The sequence below is a fragment of the Drosophila obscura genome, unplaced genomic scaffold (assembly GCF_018151105.1).
Source record: "Drosophila obscura isolate BZ-5 IFL unplaced genomic scaffold, ASM1815110v1 contig_187, whole genome shotgun sequence".
NCBI classification, from domain to species: domain Eukaryota; kingdom Metazoa; phylum Arthropoda; class Insecta; order Diptera; family Drosophilidae; genus Drosophila; species Drosophila obscura.
The window spans coordinates 1,156,545-1,176,689 of NW_024542775.1; the positions used below are offsets into that span (position 1 = coordinate 1,156,545).

General features: G+C 35.0%; 2 protein-coding genes across 9 annotated transcripts; both read right to left on the reverse strand.

The window, feature by feature from the left end:
* Nucleotides 1-17: 17 nt before the first annotated feature.
* Nucleotides 18-11,595, reverse strand: LOC111070761 (rho GTPase-activating protein 6). Of its 6 annotated transcripts, XM_022361600.2 has the most exons (13): nt 10,325-10,942; nt 8,125-10,257; nt 6,779-6,936; nt 4,013-4,157; nt 3,753-3,851; nt 3,432-3,601; nt 2,742-3,023; nt 2,509-2,659; nt 2,156-2,441; nt 1,958-2,092; nt 740-835; nt 470-684; nt 18-413 (listed from the first exon to the last, which is right to left on the reverse strand). In XM_022361600.2, exons 2-13 carry the CDS (start codon nt 10,109-10,111, stop codon nt 214-216), a joined length of 3,924 nt encoding a protein of 1,307 aa, XP_022217292.1. In that variant the 5' UTR covers nt 10,112-10,257; nt 10,325-10,942; the 3' UTR covers nt 18-213. The 6 variants fall into 6 exon arrangements, with proteins under 6 accessions (XP_022217292.1, XP_022217295.1, XP_022217296.1 ...); XM_022361603.2 differs by lacking the exon at nt 8,125-10,257 and having other exon boundaries at nt 28-413; nt 10,325-10,923; XM_022361604.2 differs by lacking the exons at nt 8,125-10,257; nt 10,325-10,942 and adding an exon at nt 11,210-11,595 and having other exon boundaries at nt 29-413.
* An 87-nt stretch (nt 11,596-11,682) lies between these two features.
* LOC111070763 (zwei Ig domain protein zig-8) lies at nt 11,683-15,361 on the reverse strand. Of its 3 annotated transcripts, none has more exons than XM_022361613.2 (9): nt 15,268-15,361; nt 14,651-14,838; nt 14,449-14,564; nt 13,934-14,144; nt 13,706-13,759; nt 13,546-13,648; nt 13,303-13,490; nt 13,054-13,232; nt 11,683-11,788 (listed from the first exon to the last, which is right to left on the reverse strand). In XM_022361613.2, the coding sequence occupies exons 2-8, from the start codon at nt 14,781-14,783 to the stop codon at nt 13,096-13,098; spliced, it is 942 nt and encodes a 313-aa protein (XP_022217305.2). In that variant the 5' UTR covers nt 14,784-14,838; nt 15,268-15,361; the 3' UTR covers nt 11,683-11,788; nt 13,054-13,095. The 3 variants fall into 3 exon arrangements, with proteins under 3 accessions (XP_022217305.2, XP_022217304.2, XP_022217306.1); XM_022361612.2 differs by having other exon boundaries at nt 15,252-15,344; XM_022361614.2 differs by lacking the exons at nt 14,449-14,564; nt 14,651-14,838; nt 15,268-15,361 and adding an exon at nt 14,328-14,403.
* Between the last annotated feature and the right edge of the window lie 4,784 nt (nt 15,362-20,145).

Here is a 20,145-nt window from a genome sequence, read left to right on the forward strand (position 1 = left end):
AAATAGACTGTACGCAAAAGAGAATTTTGCTAAGAGTTTAAGAGTATATTTTGTTAAAATAAAAAAACATTCTTATATTTAAGATTATTACAATATATAAAGGAAAAACTTAAAGGCTAATAATGCTTAAGTATGTAATTTGTTCTTCCTTCATAGTCCAGAATCCTAATAACCTGATTGGAGTCTACATTCTCCCATATCAGAGCATTACATTTAGTTTTTTTTTCTGGAGCTGGATATCAACTGCTGTCGTTTGTATAGAGGTTTCCTTCTTAATTCTGTAGCTTGGGTTCCATGGGATGGACGATTTTTTTCGAATTCTGCAGCCTTTGCACTCAATGTTGCACAACCAATATTCGATATGCTTGCTGGCAATCTGGGCTCAGATGGCCTATTGCCCGCTAATTCATTATCTAAATATAGGTGCATAAGCAAAGTTTTCGAATTTTATGTTTCAAATTACATTTACCTCTAACGGACTCCTTGTATTTTAACAATGATTGCTCCGGTAACGATATTTTAAGACTTGCAGTAAATACTTTTAAAGTTTCGTCTGGCAGCTCGTTCTTATGTGCATCGTTCTGAGAAGTGTCAGGATCATTTTGCAACACTTCTTCGTTAACAGGATTTTCCGATTTTCGTTTTTCGGATTCGTTATCATACTGACCCACATACTGGCCATACCTGTAAACCACACCATTGTTCATTGTATTGAAAAATAAAATGCGATTATTTTTACCGTTTAGTATGTCTCGAAGACTCGAAAACCTCATCTGCAGAGCTTGCCGCGTCACTGTTTTGAACTACTGACGACTCATCTGAATGATTCAGTTGCCTTTTGAAAAAGTGTGAAATACAAAGTTAAATTTAATTCATCTTTCAATAACACTATGTAACAAAACAGCTAATAAATTACAAGTTATTTTCGTTTTTTTTGTTTTGATTAAATGTTAGAAGTTGGGCCAGCAACGTACCAAACTGTATGTATGTAACTGCAAAATGATGTTTTACGAGATTCACGAGTATACCATGAATTACGAATAAAACGAATTAAAACAACAACAAACTAATTTATTTCGACTTTTTAAAGTCAAAATAAAAAAGCACGCATTTAAAAAATTATCTTTAGCTTTCATAGATGGTAAGCTCAAGCAACAAAATTTTGAGACATTGGTTGCTGCATTCGTTCGTTTTTTTACAAAAGCCTAAAGCGCAAGAGAAGAAAGAGTGAGAGGTTCCACATAGCAATTAAATCGTTTCAATTATAAATTTTATTATATTTCTCAAATATATAAAATAGTTTGGTTCGTTTTATATAAAATAGTTTGGGGTCGTCGCTTGATCAATTATTTTCGGTGCCTCTTGTTACAATGTAGAACCGGCTTGCACTCTTATATAGTACATATTTACATGCAAATACGCAGCCGACCGACTCGACCCGAAAAAAGCCGAGCGCTAGAACTCCTAGCCTATAAATTTTATTATATCTCTCTTCTTGTGCGTGCCGCTTCTTATTTTTCTTCTTTCTCTAACTTCCATGAGCTTGAGGAAAAAGAACAAGAGGGGGTGGTATACGTATGTGTGTGTGTATGAGTTTGAGAACAAGGAAGAAGAAGAAGAGGCACAAAAAATAAAATATCGGGCGAAAAGTCACTGCTGTAAAATATAACTACTTCTAACAAAATTGCACGGATGACAGCATCAATGTGGGATGTGTAAGCGAAACGAGTGCGCAGGAGGCTTGCCCACTGTTATTTTATATTTTAACTAGCTGTACCCGGCCTCGCTTCATAAAAGAAACAAATAAAAAATCACTTTTTTCGCAATCGCAGGATTTCCCAAATTTTCTTTAGTAAAAACATTCTCCTAAATAACAATTTTAACCAAATCTGCCCAGCCTCTCTCACGTGATGATGCACTATACGTTTTGCCCTCTCCATTTTTATATCATTCTTACCATTGTGATCCATTAATTTTGGTTGAAATTAACCCGTACAATATGTCTGGACATGCATCTAACATATGTGAATAAATAACGTCAAGGAAGTCTGCTGATATTTTAAATATTTCTTCGTAATGGTCAATCATAGTTCTAAATAATTTAGATTCTGGTTAGGTGAAAGCAAATACTTATCAGTGAAAAACTATGGGTTACCTGACTACATTTATTGCGTCGTTCATATGGTCCTGCACCCTATCTCTTGCTGATGCTTGATCTGAACCACGCAAAATATTTGGAGCGAAAACTGTAGATAGATTACTGCTATCCATTTTGTTGCCATTCATCTCAATATTTCCATCGCTGTCACATATATCATCACTATGTGCCGCTACTTTTGCCAGAAACCGCAGTAAGACATACAGCGTATCTCTATGTGAAATAGGGAGGAGTTTTATTAAATGGGAAATGCCCTCCAGTTGTAAGCGGCGATTTCGAATCCCTAAAAAGTCAGATTGTTATAAAAGATATATGTTCATATACGTTTATATATTATGTATAATACGTACTTTGGGTTTCTAAAAATGTTGTGTAGAGTCTACTGCAAAGCAGAGGTTCTGGAAGATCGCGAAGGAATTCTTTAAGTAGGGTAGCAACATCATGCGGACTTGTTTCATCGGGAATTCTCATATGAGAGTTTTTGTCAAATTCCTCTCGTAACTAGTGTGTCATTAAATTCATGGTTTTAAATTAAAGCTGGACAAACAATTTTTTTAAGTTTTAATAGTTTTGAAAAACATACTTGCTTAACACGCTTCCGAGACGTACTGACACGAAAAATTCCAATTTTTTGTAACCCATTGTCTTCCAAATAATCGATGCAATTTATGATAAATATAGGTACGTTTAAATGCGATGGAGTGTGTAAAGTTTTATCGAAATCTAACTCATTATGTTCCATATCATAATGAGATAAGGAGGAGGATGGTTTATTTAAATTGATCAAAGAATCACGAAACCGTTCCGACGTCTCGATATATCCACACTCCATAGACTTGGTCGGCAAACTTTCACAAGACCGAACCTGACAAATAGATAAATGCATGAAAGCTAAGTTTGTGGCCCATATATTGTATATGTACAATTGAGATATGACCAGTAGAAAGAGTTTAATTGTTAACACTTGAATGGGGGTATTGGTACTATGAAATTGGGTATAAGTTATAACACATATGTACATGCATATGTATGTACGTATGTAGAACATATTTACGACCCGATAAAGCTTGATCAGCATAAATAGTCGAGCTAATATAGCCATATATTTTCAAGCAATCTAGCTAAAACAAGATATAGTGGTCTGATTTGTCAGATTCCGACCAATGATATGTCTATGAGGGAAAGAAGATTAAACATATGCATATGGGCGCTTGTATATGGATATATCTTCTCGGCTTTTCATCCAGATTAAGATAAACCCATTAGTACTTACACTTTCATTCAGCTTGATATTGCTTCCAGTGCCATTACCACTTCCTTGAAACACAGACATCAGGGAGTGCTTCGATCGAGCCCGGGTCCCAACGACATCGCTCCGTTGAGAGTCTGCGGATCTTGATAAGCAGCATTCTAAAGAGGTCCCAAAAAATACTTCCTGGCCGTCTTGATATTAGAAAAGTATATTATTAAAATGTGAAATTTATAAATAAATTTAATGTGCAATTCTTTAGGTAAATGTAAATACTGGTTACATCTTTTTTACATACAAAAACCATATTTAAAAATCTACGAGTAGTCCGAAAAAAAATCTTACTGTGTTCATATTTTCTTCCAATATCAAAAAAACTTGTTGTTAGTGACTTCTTCTTCGGTATAATTCGTCGTTTGTGTGATTTTTTTTCCAAATCTAAATCTGTTTCAATTTGGAAGATAAATGGAAATTAACTATTACTTTCGCTTTTAAAAAGTAAATTCATCTTTTTTATTTCAAATTAAATTCAAAGATTTATTATTTTAATGTAATACAATTTAGAAAATGAATGTTATCTTTCATCCGAAATGATTCCTATTTACCTAGATTATTCCCAATATTGAGTTCCTTTATTTTTTCCAAGGCAAAATGCTTCAGAAAGTCTGATTCCGTTTTCGATAAACTCATAAGGACAGTCTCCACAATTTGAAACTTTTCATTGTTTTCTGAGATCCATACAAAATTCTCCTGCGAACAGTTTTTAAAATACAATAATTTGAGTTATCATTTTTAACCATGCAACCGCCAATAAAACTGTGACATCAAACACACTTTTTCTGTTAGACTCGAGGTTTCGATTCAAATGTATTATGCTTTTTTTTACGGTTCAAGTTTTTCTTTTTGTTAAGTTAGGGAATTTTAGTTCAAAGTTTATTTTAGTTCTTTGATAGTTTTAGAATAGCTGAAGAGTTTGAAATATATAATTTTCAAGAACTTTTCCAATCTGAAAAGCTAATAACAGCAGTGTACTGTTTCAGAATTAATATTATTTACTTAAATTTTGACTATAAAAAGATCGGTTCAAGGTAACTGGAAATGTTGAACTATCGCACATAGGAGTGCGAAATTGCACTCTTACATATTCTGGAATGGTAAAGATGAACAAAAAATGGCCAAAGAAGCTACATGAAGGACATACAACCATTCAAACAATTTATAGCCAAACATTAGTTTTTTGTTTTTTTTTGTATTATTAGGTGCGTTTTGTTTTTCGTACCTCTGCTTCAATTTAGTTCTTAATTTCCTCGGAATACATCCTTTTTTTTTAATAAAGTGACGGTTGGTAGGGGAGAGGGCCCTGTTGTGGACCAGGTACTAGTTGTGACCCACCCCCCAAAAACTTGGACAGCAAGCAGATACTTCTAAACTGAGTATTGGGAGTCATATTCGGTAACAATACGCAGTTTTTGTGCTAATACCGAAACAAATAGCTGCTTTGGTCTAGGTGCTGTGAGCATAATAATAAAAAATGGGGAAAAAAAAACTTTAAAGTAAATTTTATTATTTTTCAAGTGCGAAAAAATGTATGTAAATTTTGTCCAAAAATTATAGTATTTCGTTTTCCTTGTAGTGTGGTCATTGTAGTTTGTGAATTGTTTTCGTTTTTAACCAAAATATATGCACAACATTTTTTTTGGTTTTTTGGAAAAATTGTCTGTTTTGCCCGGTTATGACACACGCCAAGATACCTGTTGTAGACATCTTGTATTTTGTATTTAATGCGTGTATTTGGTTACTGCATAATATTGTTGTTTAATGTAATTTAGTACAAATAAATAACATTTAGACCACAGTACATTAGTTTGAGCTTTGAGCTTGATATCGAATTTAGACGATGCAGCGGCTGCATGGCAGCATGTGTACGTGTGACGTATACGATCTCATTTCACGCGTACAATGCTGCACAGAATATCAAACTGTATTGCTTCCTTGAGGAAGCAGGCATCTGTTTCTGCCCAGAAAAAGCGTGGACGGAAGGCATCATTAGGCAAACCAGCAGCTAAGCGAAGCAAGGCTCTTTCCGAAGATGATAAGGATTTCTGCATCATCTGTCTGCACCTCCTGCCAAAGAAGTTGACCGCCGCAAACTCCATCGAATGCAATGAATGTAGTCGTCTGGTGCATTTAAAGTGCGCTAATATGCGTGCCAGCTACTTCACATGCAAACACTGCGACTCTGACTACGATGATTCATGTTAAAAAGTATCATCCTTCTTTCTCTTTAAGCCAGTAGGCTCTTAAAATAAACAAACTTCCAATTTCTCGTTATTTGTGGTGATTTTCTTTCATATTTTTTAATTTTAAGCGGATTTTTCAGGGTGGTCCACAACTAGGCCTATATTTTTTTTTCTCGAAAAAAGATTACTTCACTAAATTCTTGATAAAATTTGTGGTGATTTTCTTTCATATTTTTTAATTTTAAGCGGATTTTTCAGGGTGGTCCACAACTAGGCCTATATTTTTTTTTTTCGAAAAAAGATTACTTCACTAAATTCTTGATACAATTTTTCCGAATTTAGGAATCAATTTAGTTCTTCACTGATAGTTAGCCAATGCCTCTAGCTTTAAATTGGTACACATATGTTTGTATAATATGCAATTGGTCAAAAGTTATGAGGCAAAAACCTAACTATGTCCACAACCGGGCCCTCTCCCTTACATATGTATGTACATTATATTTGAGTGTGGCAAATTATAGCACATGCGCCCATGAACCAAATAAATTTAATTTCCTTCACTTTCTCCTATGTATCGTTTCATATACATATGTATGTATATGTTTAAAATCTCAATATAAGAGAATGTGACTTTAATCATAATGCAAGAGAGATAGGCAACACACCCATTAATGGTGTTGGAATACTTGTAGAGCAAAAACAGAAAAGACAGACAATTTCTCATTGTTTCATTGGTTTTTGTCATTGTCAGTGGCCTGAGCTAGGTCTCAGACTTAAGTATGAAAATTTTATTGTTATAAGATCAGACAGCCAAGACAGCTAAAGAAAATAGTATTAAAAGAGGTTATGGGGCTTAAAAGCTCGAGCTACTTTAAACATTTTTCTGAATATATGATCGTTTAATTCAAGTTTAAAAAGGGCGCCGATACAAGTTTTTTAAATCAAACAAAGTGTTTAGAAAAATATCGTTGAAAATCATAATTTGTATTAAATAAATATATTCCAAACGGAAATAGCGGAAAATATTTATTATGCCTTTGCAGAGCCCCAAGCCGGTCAGAAAAAGGCAATGATTTTTTTAAATAGTGTTATTAAATTATATTACTATTAATTTAATTAATAGTAACTTACCGAAGGAAACCATTTTTGATAGACTGTAGACAGCTCTTGATGTAAATGAGGTCTATTTTGGCTTTTGGAACGACTTCTCAAAATTTTTTTCGTTACAAATTGCCCAACGTTAGACAACGATTTGGACTTTTGCATATTGCTTGTTGCATTTCTTAGATCTGAAATTTTAGCAAGGGTTATTTATATGAAATCGCCGTTCACTAATTAAAAAAAAAAACGAGAAACACCTAGTTTATATTTCGATTATAAAATACCGTGTAAGTTGTAAGTTATAAACTCTAACCAATTTTTAAATAACACCTTGAAGGCTATAGTACAAATCCAGAATCGGTTGTGGCGGATTGTCGTGTCATATGTAACGAATGAGCCTGGTTGCTTATGGCAAATGTACAGAGCAAATCAACGTCATTAGATCCATTCAAATGCTCTTCACGAATTTTTTGGAGTCTTCATGCCTAGTCCGATTTTTATGAAATTGTTGTTGTATGCGAATTGGTCGTAACGTATTTTAAAATTGTATGTCGTAATTGGGATTTTAGTATCTATGTATGAAAAATATCTACATATTTCATACGAAATGTAAACATAATCAAGTACATATGCTTATTTGTATGTGGGCTTTGTGTTTTTGAAAGGTGCAAAGGTGGTTCGATGCAAATACCAAATATCAATTTGGTCAATTTGTGTGTTTATTATATCGAACAATGCCGTTAAGCCGTCCAACTAATAAAACAATAAGCATGCGAAATACTAGAGCAGAAAGAACAGGCGAACGATTCCAACAAGGTTACGAAAATGTGCGTGGGATCATATCGCAATTGTCTGAATACTAATCAGAATAGGAACAAAAGGTGAAAAGCGTGCAGGTACAAAATGAACTGTCACGGAGAAAAGTCGAGACAACGACAACAATTTCATCGAGCATTTACACTTGCGTCGTTTTTTTCTCTCACATTCGAGTACGAGCCATCCGCTCATCCTAAAGTGCGGATTGGTGCTATGGAAAAAGAATGTCCACATTGTCATGCGCTTAAATGAGTCTGATTGTGCAACTACCTGATATTGAGCCACCACCACTACCACTAAACGCGTTGTTCATCAGACTGCATGTGCCGCTGCCAGACAGTGACCTGTGAGTATTCCCCTTAATATTCTGCAGTCCTTGCGTGGTAGGTGCAGTACGTCTTGACTGAGTTTTCCATTATATAAATTATATGTGTATGTACATACTATACACTAACTGAGTATCGGGTATTACATTCTAACTAACAGAAGGAAGGAAGCATCGCCGACCCATTTATTCTTTGTTTTCCCATTTAACTCAATGAATTTATGTAAATACTTACTGCGATTTGCATTATTTATATTTCCATGTTTGTCGTTTAGGGTGATTAAATTAGTTGTGCTACCGGGATTGCTGTGACCGTGCCAAATATTCGAAAGAAATTGAGAGCTCGAAGTCAGCAAGCCGGTAGATGTTTTAATAGTTTTTTCCAGTCTTGTATGACTGTTTGGAGATGTAGGTGCTGAAATGCATGTCGAATATGTTGGGCTAGCAGTCTGGACATTTTCCTTAATATTTTGCTTTTGAGTTTTTTCCCATTCTAATTTTGTTCTAAGTCGTTCATCTTCCGCCTTCTTCCATTCCATGTGGGCGTTTTCCAAGGTTCTGAAACACTCGTTTCCACGAACATACTCCAACGCTATAAGCGGCCAAGCTTCTAGTGTTTGAACAGCTTTGTTCGAGCCTTCATTCATTCCAGGAGGATTTATTTCACCCTTTGCTTTAATGTTTCGTAAATTTTTATCGTAGTTAATTGACTTAAATCTACTTGCGTCCGCACCGTTTACAGTTTTTTTTCTTGCCATCCTTAAGTACCGCTTGATGGTGTCACTTACAGATTGTGAAATATCTTCGTTATCAATAGAGCTTTTTCTTCGATCTGAAAGCGTACCATGTTTCTCTACCAACTCTTCATCCAGGAGAGATGGCGCAGAACTATCTTTGCACTGCTGTAAAGTCTGCTCAAATTCTTCAGCCAGGCGTTTTAGTTCGCTAAGCTGTATAAAACTAGTTTGTGTTCCGCATGTGTTGAAACTCCTTTCAATCCTCTCATTTTTTTTGTTGCCTTTTAGGGGACACAGATCAGTTGCTAGAGGATCGATGCGGGGATCCAAACTAGATTCATCTGGGGTCACACGCAGATTTGTTCTGGTATCACAATTTTCTAAGCTTGTCGGGTTCTGATATATCAGCTTATCGAACCTATGGTAATCATTTAATCTATTCACTCCACTTGAAAAGCTTTTGTTAGAGCTGCTTTGGTAACTATTCAATTTGAATAGACTTGAAAGTGAAGAGGCACGACCAATATTATGTTTTTGTGGTTCTTTGGAATGTAGCATTCGATGAAGTTGCTGTTTTTTTAGTGAGTTGTATATTTTCCTCAAAATAACTTTATCTTCAAGAATATCTTGTCGTATATTATCTAATTTTAATTGTACTCCCCCAATAGGCTCCAATAGGGGGGTTTCGGACAATAATTTTAAACGAGACAAGAGCTCCGTTTCGAGTGACTTTTCACAATAATTGGTTTTTGACATATTCTCATTAATTGGCCTCTGTGCACTTGGTGATGAAGTTTTATCGGGTCTTACTGTTTTGCTTCCCAGTAAGGTTGTTGTTTTGTACGCATCGCGTATTTTGAGATATGACTGCAATAGCTCAATAGTCTGATCGACATTATTATGTTGATCTGTTGCCTCCGCTCCAAAGCGACTGCTACTTGTACTTGTATGCCGAGAAATTAGTTTGAGCCGCCTCTTAGAATTGTTGATTGCTCCTGGATATGAGGTCTTTCGACGCCATAATATAAAGCGGGGCTCAGAGGCGCAAACTCGTTGAAATTGTGCCTCAATTAAGGAAATATTATCTGATCCACTCTGCGCTCCTTCCGGAATAAGCTTGCGTCCAGCATCTGTCATATATCTCCATGACTTTCGAGTTAATAACCAGCGCTCTCGTTTTTTTTCTTTGTCTTTAGTGCTGCAACGACGTCGTCTAGATGCAGGAGAAGCTCTTCCCAAATTCTTATTCGCCAAATTAGTTGGCTCACAGTATACATCCGAAGGTATGCTTGCATTTGATGTGAACAAGTCGTTTTCCGCTGCTATACTAAGCTTGTCAATCGCAACATCCAAAGGGCCTGATCTCTTTTTGATCACCGCTACAGGGCGTCGCAATGTTGACAAATGTCCTGATTTCGTTTTTTCTTCCATATTAGAATTGTTAAGCGATCTGACAGAGGCATCCGTACCCTTGTACGTACGCATGTGTATTTCAGCGTGTGTTCTCTATGGTGCTCTCCACTGCATCCTCTTAACTAGTGTGCATGTAAAGAACCAACGTGATTGTGGTCGTGAAAGAGCTCCCTTTTATGTACGGTCATAAATTTCGCGTCACATCATAAACATTCATCCTTATAAGAATTTATACATTATATGAGCCATATAACAAACTGTATTTTCTGACATCGCAATACTCACAATCTGTTTCAGAGGTGGTGGAGGATTTCATAATTACTGTCAGCTTATCCCCATTTGTATGTAGAGCTAAGTTTTTTTTATTTTAATATGTGTGTACATATATATTTAAGGAGAATCTTTTATGTACATATGCGTATTTAAACACTAAATGATCCCACTCAAAAGCTACGCGTACTCGTGCGTAATTACATTTGTAAAAGCATACGGTTATTTATAAACTTTGATATTCATACTGAAATATTTCATGGAATTTTAACACTCAACATTTTACGATATTATCGCTATACGTATATTACATAGATACATGTACATTATATATGATTATGTATGTAAAAACAATAATATGCATACATCTCGTATGTACATATGTATATTCAATATAATATGCAAACACAATTCGCGATTTCAATAGATGCTTCCTATCAAATTCTAGGGCTTATCGTGCCCGTTTTCATTACACGTTATTTCACACAATATGTTTTTTCAAATGCTTTTGTTGATTACAATTACATTGCAACTAGTTAAACTTTTCAATATCAGAACTTAGCTGCCAGAATAACGTTGAATGCCTGGGAGCAAGTATAAAAGAAAGAATACGGTTTCAAACAAAAAAAATAAATAAAAAAATCTGATTTTTCTTGAGAAATTTTTGTTGAATGTATTTATATACCCACTGAATACATTTAAAGTTCTCTCTCTTTCAAAAACATACACATATGTACATATATACGCATGGAACACTTTTTATAAATATTTCTATACGAAACATGTATGTTTATATGTATGCGTATGCGCATATGCATGTACATTTTTATAAGTGTGTATGTACATTTATTAAATATATACATATATAGTACTAGTATTTCCTATAGGAAAATGGCATACCTGTTGCAGAGGGTGTGTGAGTGTCTGCGAGTATTTTTCCTTATGTTCCAACTATTCCTACAATTTTCTCATTATTTTGCAGACTACATTGATGTTGTCTAATGACTAAAAACTTGCTCTGCTCTGATAAATAATAGAAACGTACGAGCAGATCACTCGCTGTAGGGCATAAACTAAATCACCCATGTACGTAAATACAATACACTACATACTAGCTATTTACTTACTATAATGGTGGGGTGGTTGATATGACTTAAAGCCTGCATACATTTCCTTCAAAGTGTGTTCACACTGGTTGCTATGATGATTATAGACACTATAAAACGCAATGGAAAACCACTGTGGGTAGTGGAGCTTTGTTTAGCTTCGCTAAAACCAAGTCAAGTCCACTTAATTGGGTGAAAATTAATTACAAGCCTTTTTAATTTTCTTATTTGTGTACATATGCATTTATGCAAGTATTTATTAATAGTTTAATTACATATGACTATAGGAATTATTTTGTATTTTGTATTTCTTTATTGAATAATTTTATAAACACTTTCTTTTACAATCGTTCCATTGGAATTGGCTTGTAATCTAGAATAAAAAAGCTCTTATTAACGAAATACAATAACAATTAATACTTCATTTCATTAATATTAATGAAGAATGCTTACATCGGCGTGCCGAAGTTTATATACCCTCGAGGTTCGACAACGTCCTCTTTCAATCTTTTTTCACACATTTTGTCTGCGAGCATTCCCCTATTCGACGCTACACGCCTGACCCTGATCGACCATCTACACTTCTCGCATTGTGTATTACTTCACTATGATATAGTACTCCGATTGTGTCCAAATCTTAGTGCCATAAAATGTATAATAAAGTAATACAGAATAAGATCGATTCGGTGTTTCAACCTGATCGAAAATATATATGCATACATGTACATAATCGTATACACTTGATTGGGCCCAAAATTATTCCTTCTATGTGCAACAAACCACTGACCAATTTTGAAATCTCCTCTCTAAGAGTAACAAAAGAGTTCACGTTAACGCAAAATCAATATCTATGATAGATCAAAGCATACATATTTAGTTTCCGTTATACCAGATGAAACAATAAATAATTATATGGTAATCCTTGCTCATATATAACTGGGGGTTTAATATCCGGAAAATGTATGGTTTAAAAATAAAAACGAGAAGGAACGTGTGAGTCGCTTCTGTATTTTAAATTTTTGCAACGTCTGTTATCTACATCTACAATGTATATTATACATCTAAAATGTAGATTCTACAGACACAATGCAATTTCTACATCTTCTCCATAAATGTCGCGCATTGCACAGGTAAGGGTAAGGCAAGGGAAGCGACCGAAAATGAATCACTTTATTTTGATATAGTCATCCTCTAGGATACTGCGTTTTTGGTTTTATCGTTTCTTTAAAATTGTGGCTGCCACAGATTTTTGTCCTTAGTGGGGGCGAGTCGAAATTTTGAAATACACTTGTATGCTCTAGCTCTTATAGTCTCTGAGAACTAGGCGACAAACAAAACAGACGGACAGACGGACGGACAGACGGACAGACAGACATAGCTATATCGACTCGGCTATTGATGCTGATCAAGAATATATATACTTTATGGGTTGAAAACGTTTCTTTCTCTGCGTTACACACATCCACTTTTACCACAAATCTGATATACCCCTTAACTCTTCGAGTACGGGTATAATGAATGGCCTCTCACAATTATTTAATTAAAAAACTAATTATAATAATAATAATGTTATTATATCTGAACAAAATTTTGTATGTTTACGATGAGAAATGTTTACGAATGAAAATGTTAGTTTACCTTAAAGTTACATTTTTAGAGTATGAATAGTTGCTTAGTTAGTCATCTCTCTCTTCGGTACATATATTCTGTTAGAGTTGAAATATTTAACAAAAACTTTATTGATATGATGTTTATCATGGCGGTGTGAGCATTCATCCCGAGGGCCGCGCTTGTCTGCATTGCAGCCGGCTGTTCGCCTGTAAAAGTATTTAAAAGTTAAATTTTAGTTGAAGCTCGTTGATTAATATCATTATAATAACAGCCTACCAGTCAATACATGAACCCGCACCGATGCTGGTATAGCACCATTAGGAACGCAAGTATAGTTTCCGGAGTCTCGTAATGAAGCTCTTGTCAGCATTAATCGACTAGTAGTTCCAATATCAGTTTTTTCCGTTTCCAAGCTTATTCCGCCTCGCAGTGAATCAAAATCGACGATTGAAGAACCATGATACCTTAAGGTGGAGGGAAAAGAAGTTAATAAATAGCAGGCAGTCCAAACACCCTTACCATAAAACAGATGATGCATGCATATTTACTGAGCAGGCTAGGGCGATAGTGCTATCGCGTTTAACGTGAATTTCCGTCGATCCTAATATTTTTGCACGAGCCGCTGTTATAGAAAATTTTATTTTATAAATACATGTTCACCAGACCGCTGACCTCTTACCTTTTGAATCATAATACCGTCTATCCGAATTTAAATCTCTAGCTTCGCTCTCAGCTAAAAAAAAAGGGGATGGATTGCGGAAATCCGAATGAGTTTTTAAAGGAATTTATCACAGAGCGAGCCGATATAAATCTAATCTTAGATTCTGAGGGCATTGCTTAACGACAACGCCCCCCGTCACCATAAAAACATTAAGAGGTATACTCGGTGATTTATGGAAAACTGTACCTGCAATATCCAGAATGATTGCTAAGTTTATTTTTGGCTCAGTATTAACTTGACACTCGTAAATGCCGCTATCCCGTGATTGGGCGTAGTCAATTTTTAAGTCCCAGTCCTCACTGCTGGGTGGGTGTATTACGGAAAATCGTTGATCGCCAGTATATGTATATATGTTTGTTGTTAAAATATGAAGATCCCGCTTTCGCATCCATGAAACCTGCAATAAGTTTTAAATAATTTATTAAAAGTTAGAATTATAATTTATAGTTAAATTTATAGTTTTTAATATTTTCAAAGAGTTTAGCAGTGCATTTTTAGGCCCTTGTACTGGTGTGGATATGTTTACTCATTATACCCGATGCTCAAGGTGTACAATAGTGTAAATAGGAGCTATTAGTACCTATTATTGTGCAGTCGTTTTGTTTTAAATATGATTTGAACGAGTATTAAGCACTTTGCGGATGAATATAACCAAAAAAATATAGATCAGTAATAATTTGTATTTGTGTGTAATTTCTTACAGTGCGATTTCCTTTGTTTTTTACACGACATCTCAAAATTGCAGTTTCATCAACGACAGCTGAGACATTTCTTGGGCTTATGTCATCGAAGAAGGGTCGATCCGAGCTTGCTAAGTCTGAAATAATGTATACAAATAAATCAAAACGTAGATCAAAACTTAATAGGTCTAATTGTGATCTCTTAATAGCCTAAAAAGCTTACCATTTATGTTTAAAAATGAAGTTGCACTAATATGCTGAAAACATATATTAAAATTCAAAATCAAAAAAATTAAAGCCTTGATTTTGTTGAAGGAAGAGTCCAAACACGTTGATTTTACAAATGGCGCCGTCATATCGGTTAATACAAGTGTCTTGAAGTTGCAGGCTGGATGGTGATGGTTAGCATGCCTACAAAATAAACGCAATATTCAGCTTAAATATGAAAAACATTTTCAACCAGCGCGACCTTAAAATACTAACAATCACATTCAAATTTACATATGTATGTACTCTATTTATGTATTTGTGGGGAACGTACATACATAGTTGCATTAGCTATATCTAACTAACATGTAAATGTGAATGTGAAATGGGACTACTATACATATGTGCTTATGAATTCGTACACATTTATTTAAGCACATATATATCCATATCATATATGTATACGTAAGATTTATTTATCACACAACATTCAGATAAAAGTATCATTGAACATATTATATTGCTTAGCATATTCAAGGTGCTGTTTTAATTTCGGAATTATTAAGATTGCGATTGTGCACTGATAACTAAACTGCCAAAATATCGTTTTGTTTTACTTAATTTTGATTTTACGGTATTGTGTTGAAAATTCGCTCTCATTTGATTTGTATTGAACAAAAATTTTTAGCTTTATGTAGAGATTTTTCAACCCCAAAAGACTTCACTACTTGTGAGCAAGCTTTTATCAGGACTCGGCGGCTCGGCCTTGTGCACCCCTGAGCGAGTATTCGCGCATGCGGACTACAGGTATACATAGTATAACAGTATAACAATGAAGTTGGCAATAAAACTAGAAACCGGTTTTTTTTATAAGAAACCATAGATTCATTGATTGTTTAAATTTAAGTAAAATCATATCACTGTAAATAAAAATACCTATGCAAAATGATATTCAATCCTATTTTACACATTATTTTAAGAAGGGGTGTTCATATACGTAGTACCGAACGCCCAAAAAGTGAAAATCGACAAACGTCTATTTAAGGATTTAAGAAGAGGAATGGAATCACTGTTGGATATTATATGGTAGAGGGAGTTACATAAATTCCGAGCAGAAGACCCTAATCGGTTTATGCAAGGAATAATTCGATATACAAAGTGGAAGGAACAAAGAAATAAAGTTTCTAGTGGATCTAACTAGAATCGTGAAGTTTTTGCGACTCAACAAGTCAGGGCTATCTACGTCATTCCTGATCAGGTTGTGCATAAAAATCACACCAAGGCTTTTCTACGACTAACTGAGGTTGGAATGTTTATTAAAAGCAATCTACGAGAGTAAGATGGCAGTCACAAACCAGCATCCAATTTTGGCGAACGCAAAAAAAATTTTTCTGGACTGATTCTATACGGTCCTGGTTAAAATTGAGGTTTACTGTACTGTACGAATAAGCGAGAAAGCATGAAGAATTAATTGATTGGGTGAATAGTTTAAGCAGGTGTCCTCACGGAGCGTCGGCACAGTACCTGAGTACACAGCCGGGGACTCCGTCAGGACCTGGTGAAAACACCAGCTTAACTAGTCGAAGATCATGAAGCAGTGAGCTTTCTTTTAACACGGGGCTGAAAATGCCGTCGACCTTGGTAACTGTATGGATACGGCGGACAATGGAGCTTTGATGAGAATATGTTGCTTCGAAAAATTGGGCAAATAAATCGGAAATTGCCTGATTATTGTTTGCCGACGAATTAAGAAATGATAGCGACGCACAGTGGGGCCTCAGCCGCAAAGAGGTGGAAAAAGTCAATGAATTTGTTGAACGCTTTGGCTAAATCGAATACACGAATCCAATAGATAATTTTCCAGAGCTTTCAAAAATCCAAGTTTTAAGAAAATTGGAAATGGGCTGTCGCAGCTCTAGTTCCCAAATAAAATAAAAATTTTGCCTTTTTTACGTAGGAGGTAGCGTCACTGTTATCGATGTAGAAGCCGAACAAGTCAAAAGAGGAAAAAGATAAACAATTTAGATAAAGGAATATCCAAAGAGCCTTTATAAAAAAAATCTCGGGAAAATTAAGGGATATATTGTTTTAATTTCAAGTTAAAGTTGAAAAACGGTCGAAAATGAGGTCAATTTCATTTATTTCATCTCAAATTAATGGCAAAATAGTTCTTCCATACAAATTTTTAAGTTTATGAGATAACAATTTAAAAAAAGGTTTGACTTATTTATGTAACTTATGTAATAAAAAAATGTATTTTTTTTTAAATATTTTAAAGTTATATTTAATTAAGAATAAATTTTAAAACTATTATGTGTAGTGAAAATAGTTATTAAACCTTTTATATCGATGGAAAAAAACATAACTTTAGCATTTAAGGCTAAATTTTGGAAGATTTTTCTTTCAAATGCACTTTATTTTATGAAAATATCTTGATTCAGAAGTTACGAATTTAGCAAGCTGATGTGGCCGAAGTCCCAACTGTCAGACTTCACAAAAATCCATAATATTAAGACTTTAACTTAACTTTTAGAGAAAAGAACAATGAGCGGAGCAAGTTCTTAAAGCGATATCGTTAAAATTGAGATGAGAGAGTAGAGCAACAAAAAGTAGGTTCCAGCAACCGCTTATAAGTGTACCGCTCTCACTCAATTCCGACTGGATACAAAAAATAATCTTGCTAACACCAAGTGTGATGATTACGTTAATATAGTTCGAGACCTAATTGAGAACTATGAAAAAATTGGAGCTAACATGGCACTAAAAATCCATTTCCTGCACTCCCACTTAGAATTTTTTCCGACAAACCTAGGGGACGTTAGTGATGAACACGGAGAGAGATTTCACCAACAATTAAAAGCTATGGAACGACGGTATCAAGGTGCTTTGAATGAGAATATATTGGGCGACTATGTGTGGACTCTTCTACAGGAATCTGTTTCGAATGACAAAGGAAGACAGCCACAAAACTTAAATTATTTTAAGAACAGTAACAAGCAGTAGAAAACCAAATTTATCACATAATTTTAAAAACTTGTAGCAACATAACACCAAATAAAATACGAAAAACAAAACGAAAAAAGGAACTGTCAACAACATTTAATGCCAAAGGAACACTTTCAGGTACCAACAATTCAACCCAATTCGTTTGCTTTGTTCCCAATCGGCAGTTGGGCCCGCAACCTTCCAAAAAGTAGTATTTGTTTTTTTAATTTTTTAGGTTTGGCTATCGAATTATATCTCCACTGTCTATCCATAGATTTTAATGAACAATACCTTAAACGACGCCTAATTAATGCGTTTATCTAAAACTAAAACTTTCTAAAACTACATGCCAAGAATTTTTTGTTCGACTTTTCCTGAGTTTTTAAAGTGAAAATTACGGAAAAAAATATCAGCTTAATATCTTCCAGGCGTTAAGCTGCAGCTACAAAATGACTGGGTTAGATTTATAGCTGCATTTGTCAGCTTTTCAGTACTGTTCTATGTTCTATGCAACCAGATATTTGAAGTTATTTGAAAAATAGAAGCTCTACCTCTGAAAAAAAAACATAAAAAAATACCAGATTTTAAAAAATTCTTAAAACAAAAAATAAATAAAAAAACCATAATTCTTTAAAAAAAATTAAATCACGAAATCTAGCAGAAAAAGTCATTTTGGGCCACAGCGGAAATGTCGTGTCGACTAGTGTTATTGTTGATTAAAATGCATGGAGAAACGGCTGAGCTAAAATTGGCTGACCCACCCTCCGAAAATCACATTTTACCGCTTGAAACGTTGCTGGAACGCTTATTATATTTTCAGAATGGCAAACTTTCAGTAAGATATTTAATTTATGTCAATAAAAAACTGTTAACTCTAAAATAAATAATAAAAAAAATGCGTTTTTAACAAATTTTTCAAAAAAATCTAATTAAACAATTTCAAAGCTCCAAACTTATCCGAAAAAGTGTGGTTCCTTGAGGAAAAATCGTGTCGGGTGGTATTATTAGGCGGTGCATGCCAGCTATCTCCGAAACGCGTGCACCAATTTGCATGCTTTTTTTTTAATGATAGCCAGAGAATGTATCATAGTTTTCACAAAAAAATGTGTACTTGGACAAAAATCAGTTTGTAGGCCTGGATGAGTAAAACACTTCCTCATACTTCAAATTTGCAATATACCCCCAAAAACCGCTTCAGTTATATCCTGTAAAATCCTGTAAAAGGTAGGAATGTATAACATTCTACATTCTATCTACATCTACAATATATATTTTACATCTAACATGTAGATTATACATGTACCATTTATATTCTACATCTCCTCCGCTAGGGGTTGCTCGCGCACTGAACGCGGCAGAGTGTGCGAGCGAGAAAGCGAATGAGTAGCTTGGTTGTTGTCAGGAGGGGGCAGGGGAGCGAACTGAAAATTCTTCATTCTGGCTATAATTATGATCCGATCTTATTCAGATTCGGCAATCTGGTAGATATGGTCATTCTCTACGATAATGCGTTTTTAGTTTTATCGTATCTTTTAAATTGTGCCTGCCACAGATTTTCGTTCTTTGTGGGGGCGGAAGGGGGCGGGGCGAAATTTTGAAGTAAACGTTTAGCAGTGTGATATCACATGAGTCTGAAAACCAAGTTTGGTTGCCCTAGCTCTTGTAGTCTCTGAGATCCAGGCGTCAAAAAAGACGGACAAACGGACAGACGGACAGACAGACATGGCTCTATCGACTCGGCTATTGATGCTGATCAAGAATATATATACTTTATGGGGTCGGAAACGTTTCCTTCTCTGCGTTACACACATCCACTTTTACCACAAATCTAATATACCCCTTAACTCTTTTTTGAGTACGGGTATAAAAAGAGAGCAACGAAATCCGAAGAAAAACAAGAAAAAACGAGAAATTACAAAAAAAAACCAGCGACCTTCTGCTGATTTCTGTTCGCCTGGTATCTCAAATTTGAATTTAACAGTTTTCTGCCATTTGAGCGGTGGAAAGTGGAGGCAGAAAATGAGAGAAATTATATAAAAAAAAGCAACGAAATCCAAAGAGAAACAAGAAAAAACGAGAAATTAAAAAAACCAGCGACCGTCTGCTGATTTCTGTTCGCCTGGTATCTCAGATTTGAATTTAACAGTTTCTGCCATTTGAGCGTTGGAAAGTGGAGGCAATGAACTATTGTTCATTGGTTTATAAACCAACAGGCCGAAAGGTACATGGCCAAGCTAAGGAGGCACCCAAATGTCCTTGCAAGGAGACCTATGAGATGCAGACTTCTACGAAAGCTGACCCGTGTCCACCTAACCGACCTGACCAACAGGAAGCTATAGGAGGAAACGCATGTACCATTGTGTTCCCTAATCTAGCCGTCGATTGTTCCTTAGTTACTATGGACTAAGGTTGCTATTATAGTCACAGTAAGCTATGTATTCGTGATGTTTCTTTGCGATATAAAAGCTAAAAAAATAAAAATTTAACACTTAACAAAATTTCGCAATTGCTGAATCTGGTACATGT

What these genes read in the sequence shown, in the direction of transcription:
- LOC111070761 (XM_022361600.2), bottom strand. Translation starts at nt 10,111, where the DNA reads ATGCGTACGTACAAGGGTACGGATGCCTCTGTCAGATCGCTTAACAAT. An exon ending in TATAAATAATGCAAATCGCA is followed by an intron (nt 6,937 to 8,124) that starts GTAAGTATTTAC and finishes CTAAAATTTCAG; the next exon opens with ATCTAAGAAATGCAACAAGC. An exon ending in AACATTTTTAGAAACCCAAA is followed by an intron (nt 2,442 to 2,508) that starts GTACGTATTATA and finishes CTGACTTTTTAG; the next exon opens with GGATTCGAAATCGCCGCTTA.
- LOC111070763 (XM_022361613.2), bottom strand. Translation starts at nt 14,783, where the DNA reads ATGACGGCGCCATTTGTAAAATCAACGTGTTTGGACTCTTCCTTCAAC. An exon ending in AAAACAAAGGAAATCGCACT is followed by an intron (nt 14,145 to 14,448) that starts GTAAGAAATTAC and finishes AACTTATTGCAG; the next exon opens with GTTTCATGGATGCGAAAGCG. An exon ending in CATGCATCATCTGTTTTATG is followed by an intron (nt 13,491 to 13,545) that starts GTAAGGGTGTTT and finishes CTCCACCTTAAG; the next exon opens with GTATCATGGTTCTTCAATCG.